Source organism: Poeciliopsis prolifica, unplaced genomic scaffold (genome assembly GCF_027474105.1).
Source record: "Poeciliopsis prolifica strain line A6 unplaced genomic scaffold, Auburn_PproV2 SCAFFOLD004, whole genome shotgun sequence".
Taxonomy (NCBI): Eukaryota; Metazoa; Chordata; class Actinopteri; order Cyprinodontiformes; family Poeciliidae; genus Poeciliopsis; species Poeciliopsis prolifica.
The window spans coordinates 2,039,823-2,057,542 of NW_026562379.1; the positions used below are offsets into that span (position 1 = coordinate 2,039,823).

Below are 17,720 nucleotides of genomic sequence, written 5' to 3' on the forward strand. Positions count from 1 at the left end.
TGAGAGGTTTTAATATTTTTCCCAGAACTATTTTTTGCAAAACTAAATTAAAGTAGAACCAGAACAATTCCCAACCAGAATAATGTCACCTTTGATCTATTTTGTTTGACTGGAAGGTCAGCTGACCAATTGTCCTTTTTGCAAATGTTAGAATTTAAAAAATTATGACTTTTTCTTAATATGCTATGAAACTCTGAAATATAAAATGTGCCAAAAACAAAGAAAGTTTAGGAAAACAACAGTTTATGACTGAGTGACTTCAACACTGAACCGTCAGACACGTCTGCAGCATAACACATATCAAATAAACATAAAAAAAATCATAAAAGTCAAAGTGAAAATTATATATATAAAAAATACATTACTGTACATCTCAGAAGAAAGTAACTTTTTAACACAACCTTCAAAGAACATAAACTTTTACATCCAACTTAGTGGAAATAAATTCAGTGTAGCTGAAAATTAAGTGTTTGATCGTCAAGTTAAATAAACCTAAACAAAAACTTTCCACTGAATTACAAGCGTTGTGTAATCATTATACAGTTTTATATAATAAACAAAATAAGAAATCATGTTCACAATTTGCTAGCCAGTTACAGGTGTTTCCACGCTGTCACAGCTTAGATCTGAAGAAGGCTGAGCCTTCACTGAAATGTATTGTGCTACAAATGTCCATCGATCAAGTCTTTGTTCGTGTCCTTCATCCCTCAGAGGTGACTTCATGGCTTCGTTGTAACATTCTCTGATCTCGTTGCTTCATGTTCCCTCAACCAGCAGTCCGTGGGGCTGTGGAGGACGTTATTTTCCGTATTGTGCCCCTTTCCCCAGTCTTAGCCATTCTCTCCAGGGGGCCTGCACTTTGTCCGTACTACTGTCTGAGCTCCACGAGGAGGAAGGGGAGAGCTGGCGCGTCCAGGTGGAGGCCGTCCTGCTGGGTCGTCGAAAGAACGACAGGCCGTTGGAGGTGGGCTTCTTCTGCGGCTGCTCCGTCTGCTGCTGCGACTTCAGCTGCTGGTTGATGACGATCTGGATGTCGTCCTGAAGCAAAGGAAGGAAAGAGGACAGAATTCACCAAATGCGATAAATTGAAATTCTCTCATTTAATTTACTTATCTGTCATTAAAAGGATCTCAACACTTTTTTAGACCCTTAGCATCTTCAAGACTATTTGCAGTGTCAGGTATGAGCAACTAATGTTGTGGAGTGCTGTTTTCCTGGCTGCACTTTGTCAAGTGTAAAGCTTGATGACAGAAAGGAGTCTAGTTTTTTAGGAGTCGGCCATTTTGTTCGAGTGAAAGAACCCTCTGAGCAATAAATGTGGTTTCAATTTTAAACATATCCCCCCAAAACTGTTGACTTTCAAATGCAAGTTGTTGCTTCGACAGTCCAGCAGATATTGAAACATATTTTTTTGGAGCTGAGCTGACATTAGAAAGAGTCAAAACTAGGAAAATAAGCTGACCTGCCAGGCCTCCAGCTCCTGGGACAGCTCCAGCTTCCGTTGGATAGCGTCTAATAACTGGTTGTTCAAACACATCATGTCGTTTTTGCTTTGCACCAATTCAGCCTCCATCAGGTTTTTCCTGTTGAGAGAAAAAACAAAATGTTTCTAATAAATGAGTATCAGGTTTGCAACACCGCAACAGCTGTAAGAATAGCTACAACAAACTGCATCCATCATTTATTCCTTTTTTCACGTTGCCACATTACAAACTAAAATGTATTGGATTTGGATTTTATTGAACAGACAAACTTAAAGTTGTGAATAATTGTAGGTTGGGGAAGTAAGGTTAGATAAACATGTGTGGAGCGTGCCGACCTTGGTCTTCCTGATGCTAATGTTTGTAAGCTAATGTTCTCCAACAAACCTGTAAACCTTTGCCAAACACCTGGGTTCATACCAAGAAGAGATTTGTGCACAAATGGACTTTATTACCAATTAGGCAACTTATTAATGCAGTTGATTGAATCAGGTTTTATTTATGGGAGTCTAAAGGGGGAAGTGAATCTCAATATGTTTTAGGTTTTATTTGCAAATAAGCTTGTGCCCTTTTCTCAGTACTCCACAATGCAAAATCTCAATAAATTATATTCAAATTTGTGGTTGTAACGTGGCAAATTGCCAAGGTTTAGCAGCTACGGATATTTTTGCAAAGCACTTTAAGTAAACTCCAAACTATTTTAATACTTTAATAATTATGAGTTATGTACTTGGCAATAGCTTCATCCCGGTCTCTGATGGCCTGATGGACAAAGTCCTTTTGATCCTGCATGCTCTGCAGCTTCTGCAGCAACTCGGCATTCTCCTGCTGCAGCTGGATGTTCTGCAACAAGAAGACAAAAATAACAAAAAAACTAAACAAAACCACGGTATGAAATATTGTTTTCACTTGTAAATAAAATGAAGATTTTAAAGGCAGCATTAAACAAAGTAGCCAAAAGATGAGTACGCCTGTATTCATCCTGTTATATTAAGTTTGTATGAGTTAAGTCAGTTACATTGGGCTGACGGTGAGAAAGAAGATTTAAAGTCTGTGCTGCAGCCCAGTTTGGATACAATAGGATGCCACAGGCAATGACCCGAGTTCTCTTCATCACTGATTACCTGATCCCTCAGCTCCTGCACTGTGCTCAGATTCCCACAGTGATCGGCCATCCCGTCGACAAAGGCCAGATTCACCTCCTAGACAGAAACAGACATTAGCAGAGCTCAGGTGTCAGTCACGCATGTGCAACAGAAGGAGTTTCTGTGGCTTCTGCCTTCGTGGAACGGCACTCTAAAGGTGCAGGAGGTGCGGCTGGTTATTTAATTACAGCACAAATGCAGTGAGACACAGATTGACGACTGTATTTACATGATAGCAGCAAAAAGAAACAATGTAAATTATCAACTGTGACAAATCAGAGGTGAACGGTGCTTATACTTGTTAAGGTGTTTTTAATAACCAACAAACAAGATAAATTTATTCACATATCACTTTTTACAAAATAAATCTAAAGAGAAAACTTGAAATATTTTCTGAATGAAGACATTGATGGAAACTGATGTAATTTGATTCTTCTACAGAAAACGTAAACTGTTCCGCCATGATTTTCTTTTTGCCGCAGAAGGACAGCTTAAATAAGTAAATAAGAAAGACTAAATAAACAGGATGGCTAAGGACACACCTTTTACTTTTCTTTGTTCTGCATGCATCTCTTACCTCTAATAAAAGAGTAGAGGTAAACGTCTCACCTCAGCAGATTTATATATTATCATGATGAGGTATTGTTTATGCTTCTCTAGTACTGCACAAAGGATATAAAAATACAAACCTGACTTTCAGGTAAAGCATGCTCACCCACAAAATGCAGCTCACATGATTTACTGGATCATTCTTAATCTGATTTATATCCGTGAACTGTGATTCTTTACCAATGAAAGTTGAGACAACTTTTTTTTTTTTTTTTTTTTTAAGTGAACTCATCTCATCCTTTTCAGATTTGAACCAACAATGCAGCCTTTTGTTCGCATTTCCCTGTCCTGGCACTCACCTGGAAGCTGGATGCGTGTGACAGAGATTGGGCCGCTCCCTTCAGTCGGTGCATCAAGGCCTGCAGGTTGTCCTGCTGATCCATGACGTCTGAGCTGCTGAGACCCCGGGTCAGAGGGAGGAGGAGCTGGAGGACGGAGCCCATTTCTTCAGTTAACTAATAAAAGGAGGCAGGGACAGAAACACGTTATTCTATCCTCACTAAAAAGAGTTAGCACAATTAAAACCTGTAAAAATAAAAATAAAAATCGGCCCGGCTTCAAGGAAGGCTAACATATTTGTGGTTTTCAAAATGAAACATATCAAGGATGGCTTAATGGAAGTCGAAGCAGGTCGACAAAAAAACCTCCTTTGTTCTGTTTCCTTTCCGTCTGCAACAGCGTGATCTCATGACTTGAGTGAATGAGTGACTGCTGATATTTACAAAAAGGAAGTTGAGTGGGATTAGCCCGTTTCTATTTTTACCTGAACTGATGTCACATGACTGGGAAGAATTTCACAATTTGACTATCAGGTAACATTTTATAAAAACTAAAGCAATAAAATGTTTCATCTACCACTTCAGCTCATAAGCTTGAACAGAAATGGACAGACTCCTTAAAATGTTTGGGATATGAGAGCTGAAGAAAAACAAAAAACTAATAATCATGGAAATATTCCCACAATGCAGCCAGGGCAAAGGAGAAGCAGAGGGAATGACGCACGAACCCAGGAATGTATTAGATCTTCCTGTGGTGATGATGTTTTTACATCCTCGGTGTGAAGACTCATCGACCTCAGTCCCTTTTACTTTCAATCTCTCCATACAAAGACATTTTGACAGTCACACTGTCATGCAGAACTTGTCATCTTACTCCTTTCTGCGGGAACAGAGCGACTGTGTTTTTCACTGTGTGTTGATTTCCTGAAACCTCCCATATCGACTATCAGGAAAGACATTAATATTCCGGGTATCACGTTTGCAAAGTTTTTGCTCCAAACACACCATCAGCGAAGCACTGCGGGCAGGAATACTATAGAAACAAATAATGCAGATGCAGCGTGTTCACCTCAAACAAAACACTGGCATCTTTGTCGGTCAATATTTGCCTAAATTTATCGTCTGATTGTCGAACACTGTTGTGTTTACTGTCATTTTTAAAGAGAAACTTTATGACTTTTAAGAAAAGGACTTTGGTTTGTTGCCCCAAGAATCTGTTTTTCTGTGAAAGTAAAGTGCGTTTCAAGGCTCTTATTGGTTGCTTAAAAAATAGCATGAATAACTTTCAAACAAACTGATATTTTTATAAGAAGGAGCTTCTATTTATGTTTTGTATGAAAGTTTTTTTTTTAGCAAACTCTTCAACTGTGCTTTAATGTTCTGAGTTTTTTTTTTTTTTTTTTTTTTGGAGAAAGATCCTTACAAAAAAATCCTTCACAGGGATTTTTAAAGAAATGCTATTAGAAAAAAATACCCCAAAATGGATCTAAATTGCAACCACTGATAGTTTCTTTAATTATTTAAAGAGAAACTTCTATTTTTTAAATGAAGTTTTAATAAAACTTAAATAAAAATAGTTGCATTTTGTTCCAGAAATAAAATGTGTGGCCAACATAAACCCGATTTCCTTAATTTGATGACCAAAGTTGCAAACTGGTGTAAGGACTGAAAATGTATTTATTCTTAATCATTTCAGATTTCCAGTCATTCAGAATTTCTCATTTAGCACTCTGGTGTGTTGTATCAATTGGCATTGAAAACAACAGGAGTTGACCAAAGTCAACCATGAATCAATGAAAGACAAACATGAATTACAAAGTTATTAAACAAATAAAAGTACAAAAAAAACAAAAACTCGAAACTACTCCAAAGGGTCTTCATCTTAAATTATAATGCAATTTTTTTTAAACTCCCCCTAATTGTGTGTGCTAAACTGCTACAGGCTGGGCTCAACACATTTATGGTTTTGGTTTTAATTTTAACTTGTCGCAGCGAAACTTTGAGTTAAAGTGAGGCTGCTCCACCTTCTTCTCTTTCTGCTCAATAAATGATCAACAAGTCAAATCAAAACAGTGGGAACAGAAGCTAATGTTAACATAACACTTTAGCAAACAGTTCCGAGTAAAAATAGCAGCAGGAGCAACATGTGACCTTATTGGAGACTGAAACTGTGTAAGTGTGGAAACAAATGATAAACAATGACTATTTCAAGGTGATGCATTGTCAGAACATTGTAGCGGCTTTGCTACAACGACTGTACGTCTGGATCTACTGCAAAATGGAAACATGAATTTGTTCTAGAAACAGCTTTGAGTTGGACAAACGTATCGAAATTCCAGATGGAACAAAATGTCACTTGCTGTCGATTAGAAATGGATACAAAAGCATGTTGAACGTCATTGTTGAAGGAGTTGAGGGCTACGAAATCAAAATAATAATGTTAGCTAACACTTACACTTCACTTTAAAAACCTCAGTTTTTAAGCGCATACCTTCTACTGATTTTATTAACTTTAATAAACATTTGTACTGAGACAAACGGTTCTAATCGTGACATCAATAGCAATGACACAAAGTCAGTTAACGCAGAGAGATAAGTCTGTAGAAACACTAATGCATGTAATTTTCCTCATTTAGACTGTTTTACTGTTCACAAAAAAGTTTAAGTGATTAGTCAATAGATGCTGAATGATGCAGAAGTAGGGCTCTGCCTGATTTGGCCTTTAACTCATTGTCTTCTAGCACTAACACCACCTTCTGAAGCAAGCAAAACAATAAAGTGGAAAGACTTTTAATTAAAAAGAGGAGTCATCTCAGAGGATTGTCCCCAATTAGAACAATCAGACTCGATTTACTGAGCAGGTATTGAAGCATTGATTTACTGTAGCACCATAAATCAGACGCCTGAGGGGCTTTAGCCAGTCGTTCTGTCACATAAGGAGGGTTACCAAAGTTGAACTCTTGTACCTGTTCTTTGCTGATGCCCCAGTCTGCCGCCTCCAGCTCTGACTGCAGGGAGGCATCCAAGTGGGTGCTGCTGTCCTGCAGAGACACCTGCTCCTGCAGCTCCTCCACCTGAGCCTGAAGCTGCTGCGAACGGTCCCGTGCCACCTCCACCTCCTGCCATGCTTCACGAAGCTTAAAAAAAAATTATAATAATTTATATCTTTTTTTTGGTGGGTGGGGGAAAACTTGTAATAACAATATGAGTATAAAGCTGTAACATGGAAAAGAGTCTGATTCTGTTTATTAGAATCAGACTAATGGTTGTCATGTGACCTGTACAAACATTAATCTGAAGAGAAATCCTGACGGGCCGGATTCCGGCAAATGTGAAACCAAGCGAACAAGTCAGGAATCCGGACTTGTGGGTGGAAGTTACAATAGCAGGGATGAGGCGATTGTTTGGCAATTCTTTCTACAATCCCATCGAAACCCAGGCAGCCAGGCAGAGCGCAAAGCGTCTCATTATCTGAGGCTTTTATTCATTCACCAGTGATGTTTAATGTTGTTTACTTATCTAATTAACTCAATCAGGAAGAAGGACAGATGTCTGTGTGCGTGTGGCTTTACCTGCTGGCTGTGCTGCTGGTCGAGTTGGTCGTGCTGGGCCAAGCATGTTTGTAAAGAGGCCAAACTCGCTCTGAGCTCAGCGTTTTCTTGACCGACACTCTCCAAGCGGCGCTCCAGCTCCTGCTCCTTCTGTGTGAGTCTCAACACCTGCACAAAATTGGCAAAACAGATTTTAATCTAACCGCCTGATCCTCCTACAACAATTGTACGTCTGAATCTAGTGCAAAATGGAAACATTAATTTGTTCTGGAAACAGTGCGACGGTACGAAGGGAGTGAGGACTAAAGAGAAAGGTTAAAAACAAAAAAGAAGAATTGAGAGGCTTAAAAAAGGCTTGTCAGGTCAACTTGCTAAGAGACATCTATCAAAATCTTAGAGTACATGCACACATACTTGATTCTGTAAGTCTAAGGGCCACAAGAAACTCATGGTGAATTCAAAAATGCTTAATTAAGAGCCCAACATGACACTTTGAACTAATTGTTTTATATTTATGCAGGAGAAAAAACAGGATATCAGTCAAGTTGTCTTGTACTTTATTTATGAGTCCATTTTTAATTTGCTTCATCCTTTTAACTCTCATTATTTTTATTTCATCTTGTTATTCTCAGTGTTTATGAACAGTTTTGCCTGAGCTGCTGTTTGTTGCTCATGCTGCATAAAATAAAAACACATGGAACAAACCACTGAAAGGTCGGGCAGGTTGTTCTGGACACTCTGTCAGTATCAGTGTGAGTAGAAAATAATTAGACCGCGTTATTAGCAGGAGTGCAACACTGAACTTGCTTTTATCATTCTGTGTGCGTCTGCATGTTACCTGCTCCTTCATGGCGCTGATCAGCTCCTCGTCCTGCTGCCGGTTGTGGCCTCCTTTCTGCTGGAGCTCCTCTTTCAGAGCCTGCAGCTCGCTGGACATGGCTCTCTCCACCTCCATCGCCTTGCAAGAGAAAATCAACACAGGCTTACAAAGAAGCAGAAGCTTGTGGCCTTGAAGCATTACGGCATTCAGAAGCAAATTGAGCATGAGTAACTATGTAATAACTAGATCATTAAAAAACAGCTCTGGCTCTTTAAAGGACCGGCGTTACGTATTTTCCAGGCTCCTAGTGGCATTTTGCAGCACAATCAAGTGACTATATTACCTTCAAACATGGAAAGAAATTAGACTTTACAATTTAAAGCCTTGAAATTGGTCTCCGTCTCTTTAAGAAGCTCCTGCTCTTTCGCACATCTTCAGCAGGCAATCACAACAATGACTCTCCATTTTCCCGTTTATAGCCGTTTCAAGGAGAGTTGAACTGAGAAGTAGTTTGCATGATGAGCTCAGCCGATAAGCAGCTCCACCAGGTGTTTGCTAATGGCTGCTGCTGATAGTCTGAAGGAGCTCTGCTGCTAATCTGAAGGAGCTCTGCTGCTAATCTGAAGGAGCTCTGCTGCTAATCTGAAGGAGCTCTGCTGCTAATCTGAAGGAGCTCTGCTGCTAATCTGAAGGAGCTCTGCTGCTAATCTGAAGGAGCTCTGCTGCTAATCTGAAGGAGCCCTGCTGCTAATCTGAAGGAGCTCTGCTGCTAATCTGAAGGAGCTCTGCTGCTAATCTGAAGGAGCTCTGCTGCTAATCTGAAGGAGCTCTGCTGCTAATCTGAAGGAGCTCTGCTGCTAATCTGAAGGAGCTCTGCTGCTCCCAGGAGGAAATGGTGGAAGTACTTGGCACGTTGTGGGGGCAAAGGTTCAGGATTTCTCAAACATGCATGAAAGTTTCAAGGTAATACTCCAGGTATGTTTTTGATGGGGGAATAACTTAATGATATAAAGCTAAAAAAAGTTGATTTTACATAATACTGCCCTTTTAAAGAAATAAGCTAAACTAAGCCTCAACAATAAGTTGCATGTCAGGTGTTGAAAAAAGTATTTTTTTTATAAGTTTGCATAATCCATGTACGTTTTTTGAATAATTTTTGGACACTTCCGATAAATTTAAGAGACAAATAAATGCCGTTTTACAATTCAGAAGTTTTTCCCTGGTGAAAATCTGATTGGACTGCAGAATCTGGCCTTGAGCACAGGAAAAGAAACAAGCTGCAATCCCTGAAAGCTCCTTAAAATTGTAACATCCAACATCAACAAGATTGAACTCAGAGTACCAGCTCTGAAAGTTGCACAAATACCCACACTGCTCCCCGCCTGCAGCCTCCCGTGTCCTGAACCCGGGCCCTCGATTCTCCTTACTCAGCAGTTCGGCAGGAGCCTGTCAGGTCCCATCACGGCCACATAATACCAGACGAAAGGCCGGCCTCGGCGGCAGACTGAGCACAGAGGCATCTTGGTCCGCTTTGTGACATCTTCATGCCACATTGGACAGCCGTGGAGCGGAGGGGTGAATTTGGACGCGACGGGGGCAAATGGGCTTCAGAGTGAGTGTAAAGAGGAAGTCAGGCTTAAAAAGGAGAGGACCCGTGATGAGAGCAAAGGAGACACTGATGGGCAAAAACAAAACACGGCCCACAGAAGCTAATAATGAACGTCTCGTCTCTGTCGTTTCACAAACACGGGCCTCCTCCACAATAGACCCACTAACCATCAGCAAAACACCAGAGACAGGAGAACCCTCCTCTGGAAGAAGGAAAAGGTCTCGGGTTTCCAGAGACGTCGAGCAGCTGACAACCCCAGCCACAGCCGACGCCACCCTGCAGAAAAGGTCGGCTCTCCCTCTGGGACGTAAGGATGTTTGGGTGTGAGCGGCTGCATCAACACGGTCAAAAGAAAAGGCAGATTTATATCTTAAAAGTAGAACGGCTTCTGTTTTATGCCGTTTGTGAGCTTGGTGATGCCGTCAGTGGGGCCAGAGGTCACAGAGGCTTTTGTAATTCAGGCAGCCTCCTTTTCTAATAACGGAAATCCACAGAGAGGGATTTATCACAGCTGTCTCATAAAACGGTGATCCACAGTCAGCTTGTGATCGCGCTGCAGAGAGTGGGATCACCGTTCACAGAAAGGTGACCCAAAGGTGAACTGTGGGTCAATGTAAAGCTTGCAGAATGAAGCACTGTTGCCCCAAATAGTAGAAATGCCTTTGGGGAAATAAAAATAAAGTTTATCTGCAACAAAACCTGACCTTTTATTGAGAAAAATAAGAATCATAAAAAGACATCTATGTTGTTGCTTTAAGAGTTTAAATAAAGAAATGAGGAACTTTCACACTGCCCCAAAATAATATTACTTTTAACAATAAACACTTATCAAAAATATAATTCTATAAATTAGGTTTAATCAAGTTTAAAACTTGTTGGGGTGACATCAAGATTTCACAACAAATAATGACTTTTATAACAGCTCAATGCAGGAATAAAAGGGATAAAATATATATTTTTCCACTTAAATCATCACTGTTTTTCATCTTAAAAGAAAAGTTATTGACTTTTATGGATCGTTATTAACTATCTATTAGAAAAGCCTCTTTGACAATACCTATAAAATAAAGTCTCTTTTTGGCCACTGGAACAAAACCTGATCCTCACTTAGAGAATAGTGTTTAAAATTTTATTTAGAGTAGCTTTTAAATAAATGTAAGTGGTAACACATCATCACTAAATGAAAGTGCAAAAAAACTGATGGGAAACTGAGCATTTCCTTCATTGATCAACCACAAACGCGTCTCGGATTACTCGGATTAAATAAAAACTGTTTTAGGATTCTGCAGAATAAAATCTCAACTTCTTGTCACAATTTCAAACATGGTGTGGCAAACAAGTAAATAAAGGGAATAATGTTAAATTGAGGGAGACATCCTCTATGAAAACATATTTCATGTTAGATATCCATTTTGACATCCTGTGCACTTTACTTATTTTTCTAAACTTTATTTTCTGTTTATATGGCATGTCATCTACTCATTCATGTAGCATTACTACAGTTTTTTGTTTACATATTTAGAACAATGGAAAGTCAATAAAGATGGTGGGATAGTCAGGAAGACCGGAGGAAAACTGGACCGGTGTCACTGAGTTTGAGTGAAGCTGATATGTTGTGAAGCTGATATGTTAATAACCTCAATTATTCTTTTTTCCTGCAGCAGCAACTGAATATTCCCAGCCTGTCTGCATAAACAGACCCCTGTTGCAAGCTGGTATTCCTTATCGACTGCAACTACGTTTCCAAGGAAGCTCCTCCTTTCTCATCCCGAGAAGAAAGTCTCAAAACCTCCTCTTCCTTCTGAATCACTTTTTATGTTTTAGCGTGATAAAGACTGACAGGAAAATTGCCACTAGTGTGAAATCATGCATTTAAAAACAAACGGATGCACCAGGCAAACTGCAGGACCATTAATGTGATTAAATCCTCGGTTCAGACTGTGCCTCTCTGGAGCCGGACCGCTGTTTATACACTCACTTCTGAACGCATGACAATTTGCATTTAGTGTTGTTCACTTGTAGAAAACGTTCATAAAAACACATTGAAGCTTGAGATCTTAAAGTAACAAAACAAAATGGATTTAATGAAATCCAACCACAATCAGAACAGGTGTTGTCTTTCTCTCTTCAGGAGGCCTCAGGACTCTGACATTTCATTTGTAGAGGTAATTAATGTCCTGATTCTGAAATTAAATGATTCCTAGTAAAGAAAATAGAAAAACTTGATCAATCTACCATCTTCTGAATTTCTTGGCTTCATACATTTTAATGCCTGGGATACGAGGAAAGAAGAAAACCGTCTTGTTTTTGGGTTTGCTGAAAATAAGTCAACCTTTCTGGACCTATCAGGCAGCCGTCTGCAAGCTGCAATTTAAAATAAAAACAAAAACATGACAAATAGTCACGACTCACCCGAGCGGGCACAGCGCTCCACTTCACCACGTCTGACCACCAAACATTCAACACAAAGATCCTCTCCAAAGTAGCTCCACCGACTTGTCCGCTTTAGTTTCTGACATTTTCCCAGCCACACAGAGCCAAACACAATAACTGACTCCTGCCAAATTAGACACTTCCTTCACTTTTCTCTCTCCCTCCTGAAGCAGCTCAGAGAGTTGAGCTTTTTTTTTTTTTTTTTTATCTAAATTGACTTTTTCCTGAACTTTAAGGGAGTCTGCTGATTCCCAGCAGTGGAGGAGTTCCTTGGTTACTTGGACCTTGACTTCTGGGAGGGTTTAGCTCCCGTTTGGATTCATTTTTAACTTTTGAGGCAGATTTCACAACAGCACAAAGGAGCGGGTCGAGCGGTTAAGCGACCGGTCGAGTGGAACGCGACATTTTCACAAACGTTTGGGAGAACACGACGTGTTTTCAGAAGCTGGAAAGTTACTCAAGGTTGTCCAGCCGGGGGATCCGACCAGCTCCTCCTGGTTCACTGATAAGGAGCCGTAAAATATGCCAGACCTCATTTTTGGCTCTGGGAGGGGCTTTTCTGTGAGATCAGAAACCGAGGATGATAAATGTTCGGCTTGAACGCATGCAAGACAGAGGGACCTGAGTCAGCTGGATGCCATCATTGAACCCTCTTGTGCTGTCAAGCAAGCTTTGGAGTTAAAACTTAACTTTGTGTAACTCCAGTAAATGATCTGAAACATTAAGCAGACTAAGGTGTTAATAGTTAGGGACAACCTTGGGGACATTTGCATGCGCCTAATGAACTTAAACGAAGGTTTTAGTTGTTTTTAGCATCTTAAACACACACACACACACACACACACACACACACACCAAATAACAAGAGCTGGAATCTTTGAAATAGCTACAAAAGTCGCTTTTTGTCATCGACTTTTTGTAAAGCAACACCAGCAGCAGTGAGATACAATCTCATCTCCTCTCCCCGTGTCCCAGATCTGAAATAAAGTCACGGCATTAACTTTCACTCCCCTTCTTGTTTACATATTATTTCCATCCTGCTCAACACCAGATCAGATCTTCTGCAGCGTGCCAAAAAAAAAAAAAGAAAGAAAAAACACTGACTGTCTTTCTTGCGTATATGATTCTTGTTAGAAGTTTCAAAACGCTTCCATTTTTATTTTAATTGTAGTATTTTAATGATGCATTGGACCTATTTTTTATTGCAGGTAATAATGATCACAAGACAAATCCCTCAGATTAGACAAATTGTGAGCTTCCTGGCCACTATGGGGGTGGTAGCATCATGTTGAGGGTCAGTTTTATAGTGATGGCACTAAAACAAATACTGAGAGGAAGCCTACATCAAAATTCCTAAATTTCACCTCAAAATCATCAATTGGGCAGCTGCAGTTTGGATCGAGAACTGTAAAGCTCTGAAACGCCTGGAACATCAGCGTATGTAAACTTCTGACTCGTCTACTTCTGAACAGTCAGAATTTGTTTCACTCTGAGCGCATCAAGCACCTGAGAGTCTCAGCTTAAGGCTAAGACGCTTCAGACTGACACACAAGCAGTTCAGTTTCGTACAATCGGATCAGATTACACTCCAGTTATCCGGTTCGGCCCAGACGGCCTGAAGAAGCGGCTCCGCCGTAGCTGTCGCAGCTACAAGGACGGGAGATTTTTTTTTTTTTCTAAACCAAAGTAGACTTTTGTGTTGGACTCACAGTTCTGAGCTCCTCCCTGAGCCGCTGCATCTGCTCGCCGTGCTCCAGCTGCAGTCGACCCTTGTCCCTCTGGGCCTCGCTGAGCGCCCGGGTCAGCTGCTCCACCTGGGCGCCCAGCTCCCTTACGTCCCGCTCCAGCTCCCCCACCTGGCTCTCCCACTGGGACCGGCAGCCCTCCAGCTTCAGTCGCAGCTCATGACGCCCCTGCTCCAGCTCCTGTAGACGCAGGTGGAAATGAGGCGGAAGATGAACAGGTGACGGCGGGAACATCAGCTCCAAAATCATTGAGTCATTTGTGCCTTTCAACCAGCGAGTGTGCACAGGTTTTTTTAGTTGGTCATTCACGACTAAGTTGTCTCAGAAAGCATAAAATAACTGGTAGAATATACAGTACAAACAAAAAGCCACCGTAAAAACAAACAAAAGCTGTTTTGCAGTCTTTATATATAAAAGTAATGTTCTTCTTTCTCCATCTTTTTGATAAATGAAGATCCTCCAAATTGTTTCCATATTGCTCTTCAATACACAAGTCATCCTGTCTGGTGGAAGAGTGGATGTAATTTGTAGTAACCATTGATTTATGGGACTTGTTCCACTATAGTCATCTACTAGCTCTGTGTCTGGGTGAATCTGTTCGTTCTGTCTGGCAGGTTAGCAGCCCGGACAGAAAGAGCTTAGAGACCACAACCAAATTTTCCCATCACCACTTTCATCTCTCCCCAAAATAGTATTTATTTTGGTTTGAAGGTACGTGGCTCTCCAGTGGCGATAGATACCGACAATTTAAGTCTAGAGAACGTGTTCGCTTTCGCAACACTTTGGAAACTGTTGCATAAAATCCAACACTTTTCCAGACTGCAAAAAAAAAAAAAAAACTTGATAATTGTGCCACAGATTAAGCACAAGCTCAACAGCTTTTCAGCATTTTAATCAAGTTAGAAAGTCCCAGAGTGTGTGAGGAGCCCTGATCCTGCAGAGCAGGGCTATCAAACTCCAGTCCTCGAGGGCCGCTGTCCTGCAGTTTTTAGATGTGCCACATGTACAAAACGCTGGAAAGAAATGGCTTAATTACCTCCTGCTTATGTAGATCAGTTCTCCAGAGCCTTAATGACCTAATTATTCTATTCAGGTGTGGTGCAGGAGAGGCACATCTGAAAGATGCAGGTCACCGGCCCTCTAAGAGTGGAGTTTGAGACTCCCACTGTAGAGGTGATGAAGCAAACACAGATCAGAGGGCTCCAGCTCCCGTCACCATCATCTGCAGGGCCAGTTAGACATGTGCATTTCTTGCGCCACACTGACTCCGACCCCTTCCAGTTATTTTTGCTGTTGCTCTTTGTATCCAGCAGGGGATAGAGTTACATCATGTCTGAACAGGACTTCTCACTGGACAAAAAGATGACGCGTTTAGTCGTTCAAGTGTGAGAGGATTTTATGCAACAAAACGCTTGGCACATGGGAGCAGAGCCCCTCCTCCTGGTCCGATGATAAGGCAGGGCAGCTGCTGCACAAGAAATGTTCATCATAAGAGAGACGTCCAGAACAGCAAGTGGCATGGGAAACATTTCCGTGTCGGGCAGAAATGTTTGTCCAGTCACTGAAACTGAAAGAGTGATTGTTTTTGTTTTTAGAGAGAACAGAGAGGCGGAAACCCGATTTTCCTCACACACAAGTAAAACTTATGGGGAAAAAAACAACTTTATTATGCATTTTCTAAAGATGGGAGATAAACTCGGAGCACTCTTCAGAAGTGAATGAATTTTTTAAATTTTTTTAATGAATTTGGCAGATGGGATTAAAATAACCATTTACTTCCAAATCTGTGGATAATCGGAGTGTTTCTCTCCGTTTATCGCTCTCTTTAAAACAGAAGACATTTCCCTGTGAACACTCATTGTCCCAGTTCCCCGCCCGACTAACGCGCAAACTTTTTACGCAGCGCATTTCTCCACTTATACGTTTCGCCAATTAAACGTTCATTTGGTTAATGAAGTCCCGTTTAAAAGGTATTTTTGGGAAAAATTAAAAAAAAGATAAATCTGTTATTTATCCCTTACCTCCAGCTTGTCTGTGAACTGCTCATGAAGCTGGTCGCTCTTCTCCTTCAGCTGACGGTTCTCCAGGAGCAGCGCGTTTCCCAGCTGCGCTGCCAAAATAACCTCTTCCTCCTTTTGTTTCAGAGCAGCCAGGAGTTCAGAGGGGTCCTGGTAATCTGTTATTTCCTCCGCTCCATAGTCAAAGTAGAAGTCCTCCTCCAGCTCCAGTTTCTTTGGCTTGAAGCTCCACTCGTGCAGCGGCTCCATGACTAACGCGATCGCTGGGGGGGTTTGTTTCCCCTGCTACAAATGAAACACTGACTCTGGTTCTTGTTCTAAAAGCGCAGAGCTGCTGCCATTCATCGACAGAGAAGCTCCTGCGTCTCTGTCCGAATCACAGTGGGGAAAGTGGTCCGACTGCCAGCAGCAGCAGCAACGACTGTTTGGTCTCCAGGGGGCGTGGCTCCTCTCACCTGAGCGCCCCGCCCAAACAGACACCTGTCCTCCTCATCATGGAAACGTCACAACTCCTGATTGAGACTCTTTTGCTGTGCTTTTTTTTTTTTTTTCCAATACCCTGCCTGGTGAGTTGGTTTGAGTTTCAGTGAAGCTCCAATTCTAACAAGACGGTGTTGATTCAAACGACTGTGGAGGAGAAATACAAGTCTTGTTTTTGCCACAAATGGTTCAGCCTCACGACCGATGTCACTTTCTGTGCAGTGCACCAATATAAAAACAATGTAAAACTAAAAATATTTGTTGACATTCTACCTGATGTTCTTGTATTATGTGTTTATGCCTTTGATTAATAGCAGCTCTGGGCGAAATAAACTGGTTTTGTCTTTCAACCTGTGACTGTTCTTTGCTTTGCCACGAGACTGTATTTTCCGTGCTTGTTTGTTGTTGTGTTTTTCTTTGAATTGTGTAAAGTCCTTTGAATTGCAGTGCTGCTGAAAATGTGAACTATGAATACATTTTTTACAAAAACTAGATGTTGGGCGTTTTTCGGATATGCAGCCTGCTATAGCAGTGATTATAACTTCTCACTTACTCGCAATAGCTGACCTTAAGGGACCCCTGAAATTCAGGACATTTACTGAAAACAAAATGAAGATTTTGAAAATGACCTAGTCAAAGTCTGGATCTGAAGTCAAACAGATGTTGAATGTCTTAAAACAGGCTGTTTGTGCTTAAAACCTTTATAATGTTGCTGAATCAGAACCTACTGTATAAACTGCATTGCACTGAATAAGTTAAATAATCATTTGTAAACTACATGTTATGCTTCTTCTGGCTTTCTTCCTTTCATGTGAAATTATTTTTGTATGATGATCTGAAGAGGTTAAGCGTGTGTCATGTTACGGATCATTAAGGAAGTTCTAGAGATTTCTTTTTTTTTTTTTTCTTAAATCAAACCAACAACAAACTATGTTTTGTCATAGTGCTTGCTATAAAGAGTCTGTTTTGGGAGATTTCTGACTGCCTCAGAGGGGGAGCGTGTGCCCCTCTTTGTCTAGACGCTCTTCAGAGGTTAAAGGTCGCCGTCCGTAAGCTTTCCTGGAGCAGGAACCAGTGTCTGGGGAATAAGAGACAAAGCATCCTGACGCATGGCAGAGCCTCATAGTCAGCGAAGCCACAGCTTCTGTACATATGGCACCAGCAAACATGGAGGGACTGTACGTCAGCGCTCGCTATTGTCTCCTTTGTTCCTGTTGATGTGCCACCAGTGTGACGGGCTCTTTAACAGAACGCCTGCTGTGAAATCCTGCAGGGCTTAACAATACATGCAGGCAAAGCTAATAAAGCCCTTGGGTTCATACATGTGCGCATACAGCCAGACATGAGAAGGAGAAGGAGCCGTCTGACTGAATAATAAACGTGAACTACTTGTACAAAACGGCTCCTTCTTTCAGGTCAGACCGATAAGACCAGTTCTACATATTCTCCAGATTATCTGCGGCGACAAAGTGCAGAAGGAGGCAGGAAATATGGCCTTGAAGCAAATCTGACAACCATAAAATCCTCAGAGGGAGGTGATAATGGCACCCT

The 17,720-nt window shown here is 41.1% G+C and overlaps 1 protein-coding gene across 1 annotated transcript; it reads right to left on the reverse strand.

Moving 5' to 3' along the window:
• Window positions 1-226: 226 nt before the first annotated feature.
• Window positions 227-16,195, reverse strand: si:ch211-235m3.5 (BICD family-like cargo adapter 1). The gene is made up of 10 exons (XM_055028936.1): window positions 15,693-16,195; window positions 13,636-13,851; window positions 7,903-8,022; window positions 7,086-7,232; window positions 6,480-6,650; window positions 3,535-3,690; window positions 2,606-2,683; window positions 2,212-2,324; window positions 1,463-1,583; window positions 227-1,038 (listed from the first exon to the last, which is right to left on the reverse strand). Exons 1-10 carry the CDS (start codon window positions 15,936-15,938, stop codon window positions 799-801), a joined length of 1,608 nt encoding a protein of 535 aa, XP_054884911.1. The 5' UTR covers window positions 15,939-16,195; the 3' UTR covers window positions 227-798.
• Window positions 16,196-17,720: the final 1,525 nt, after the last annotated feature.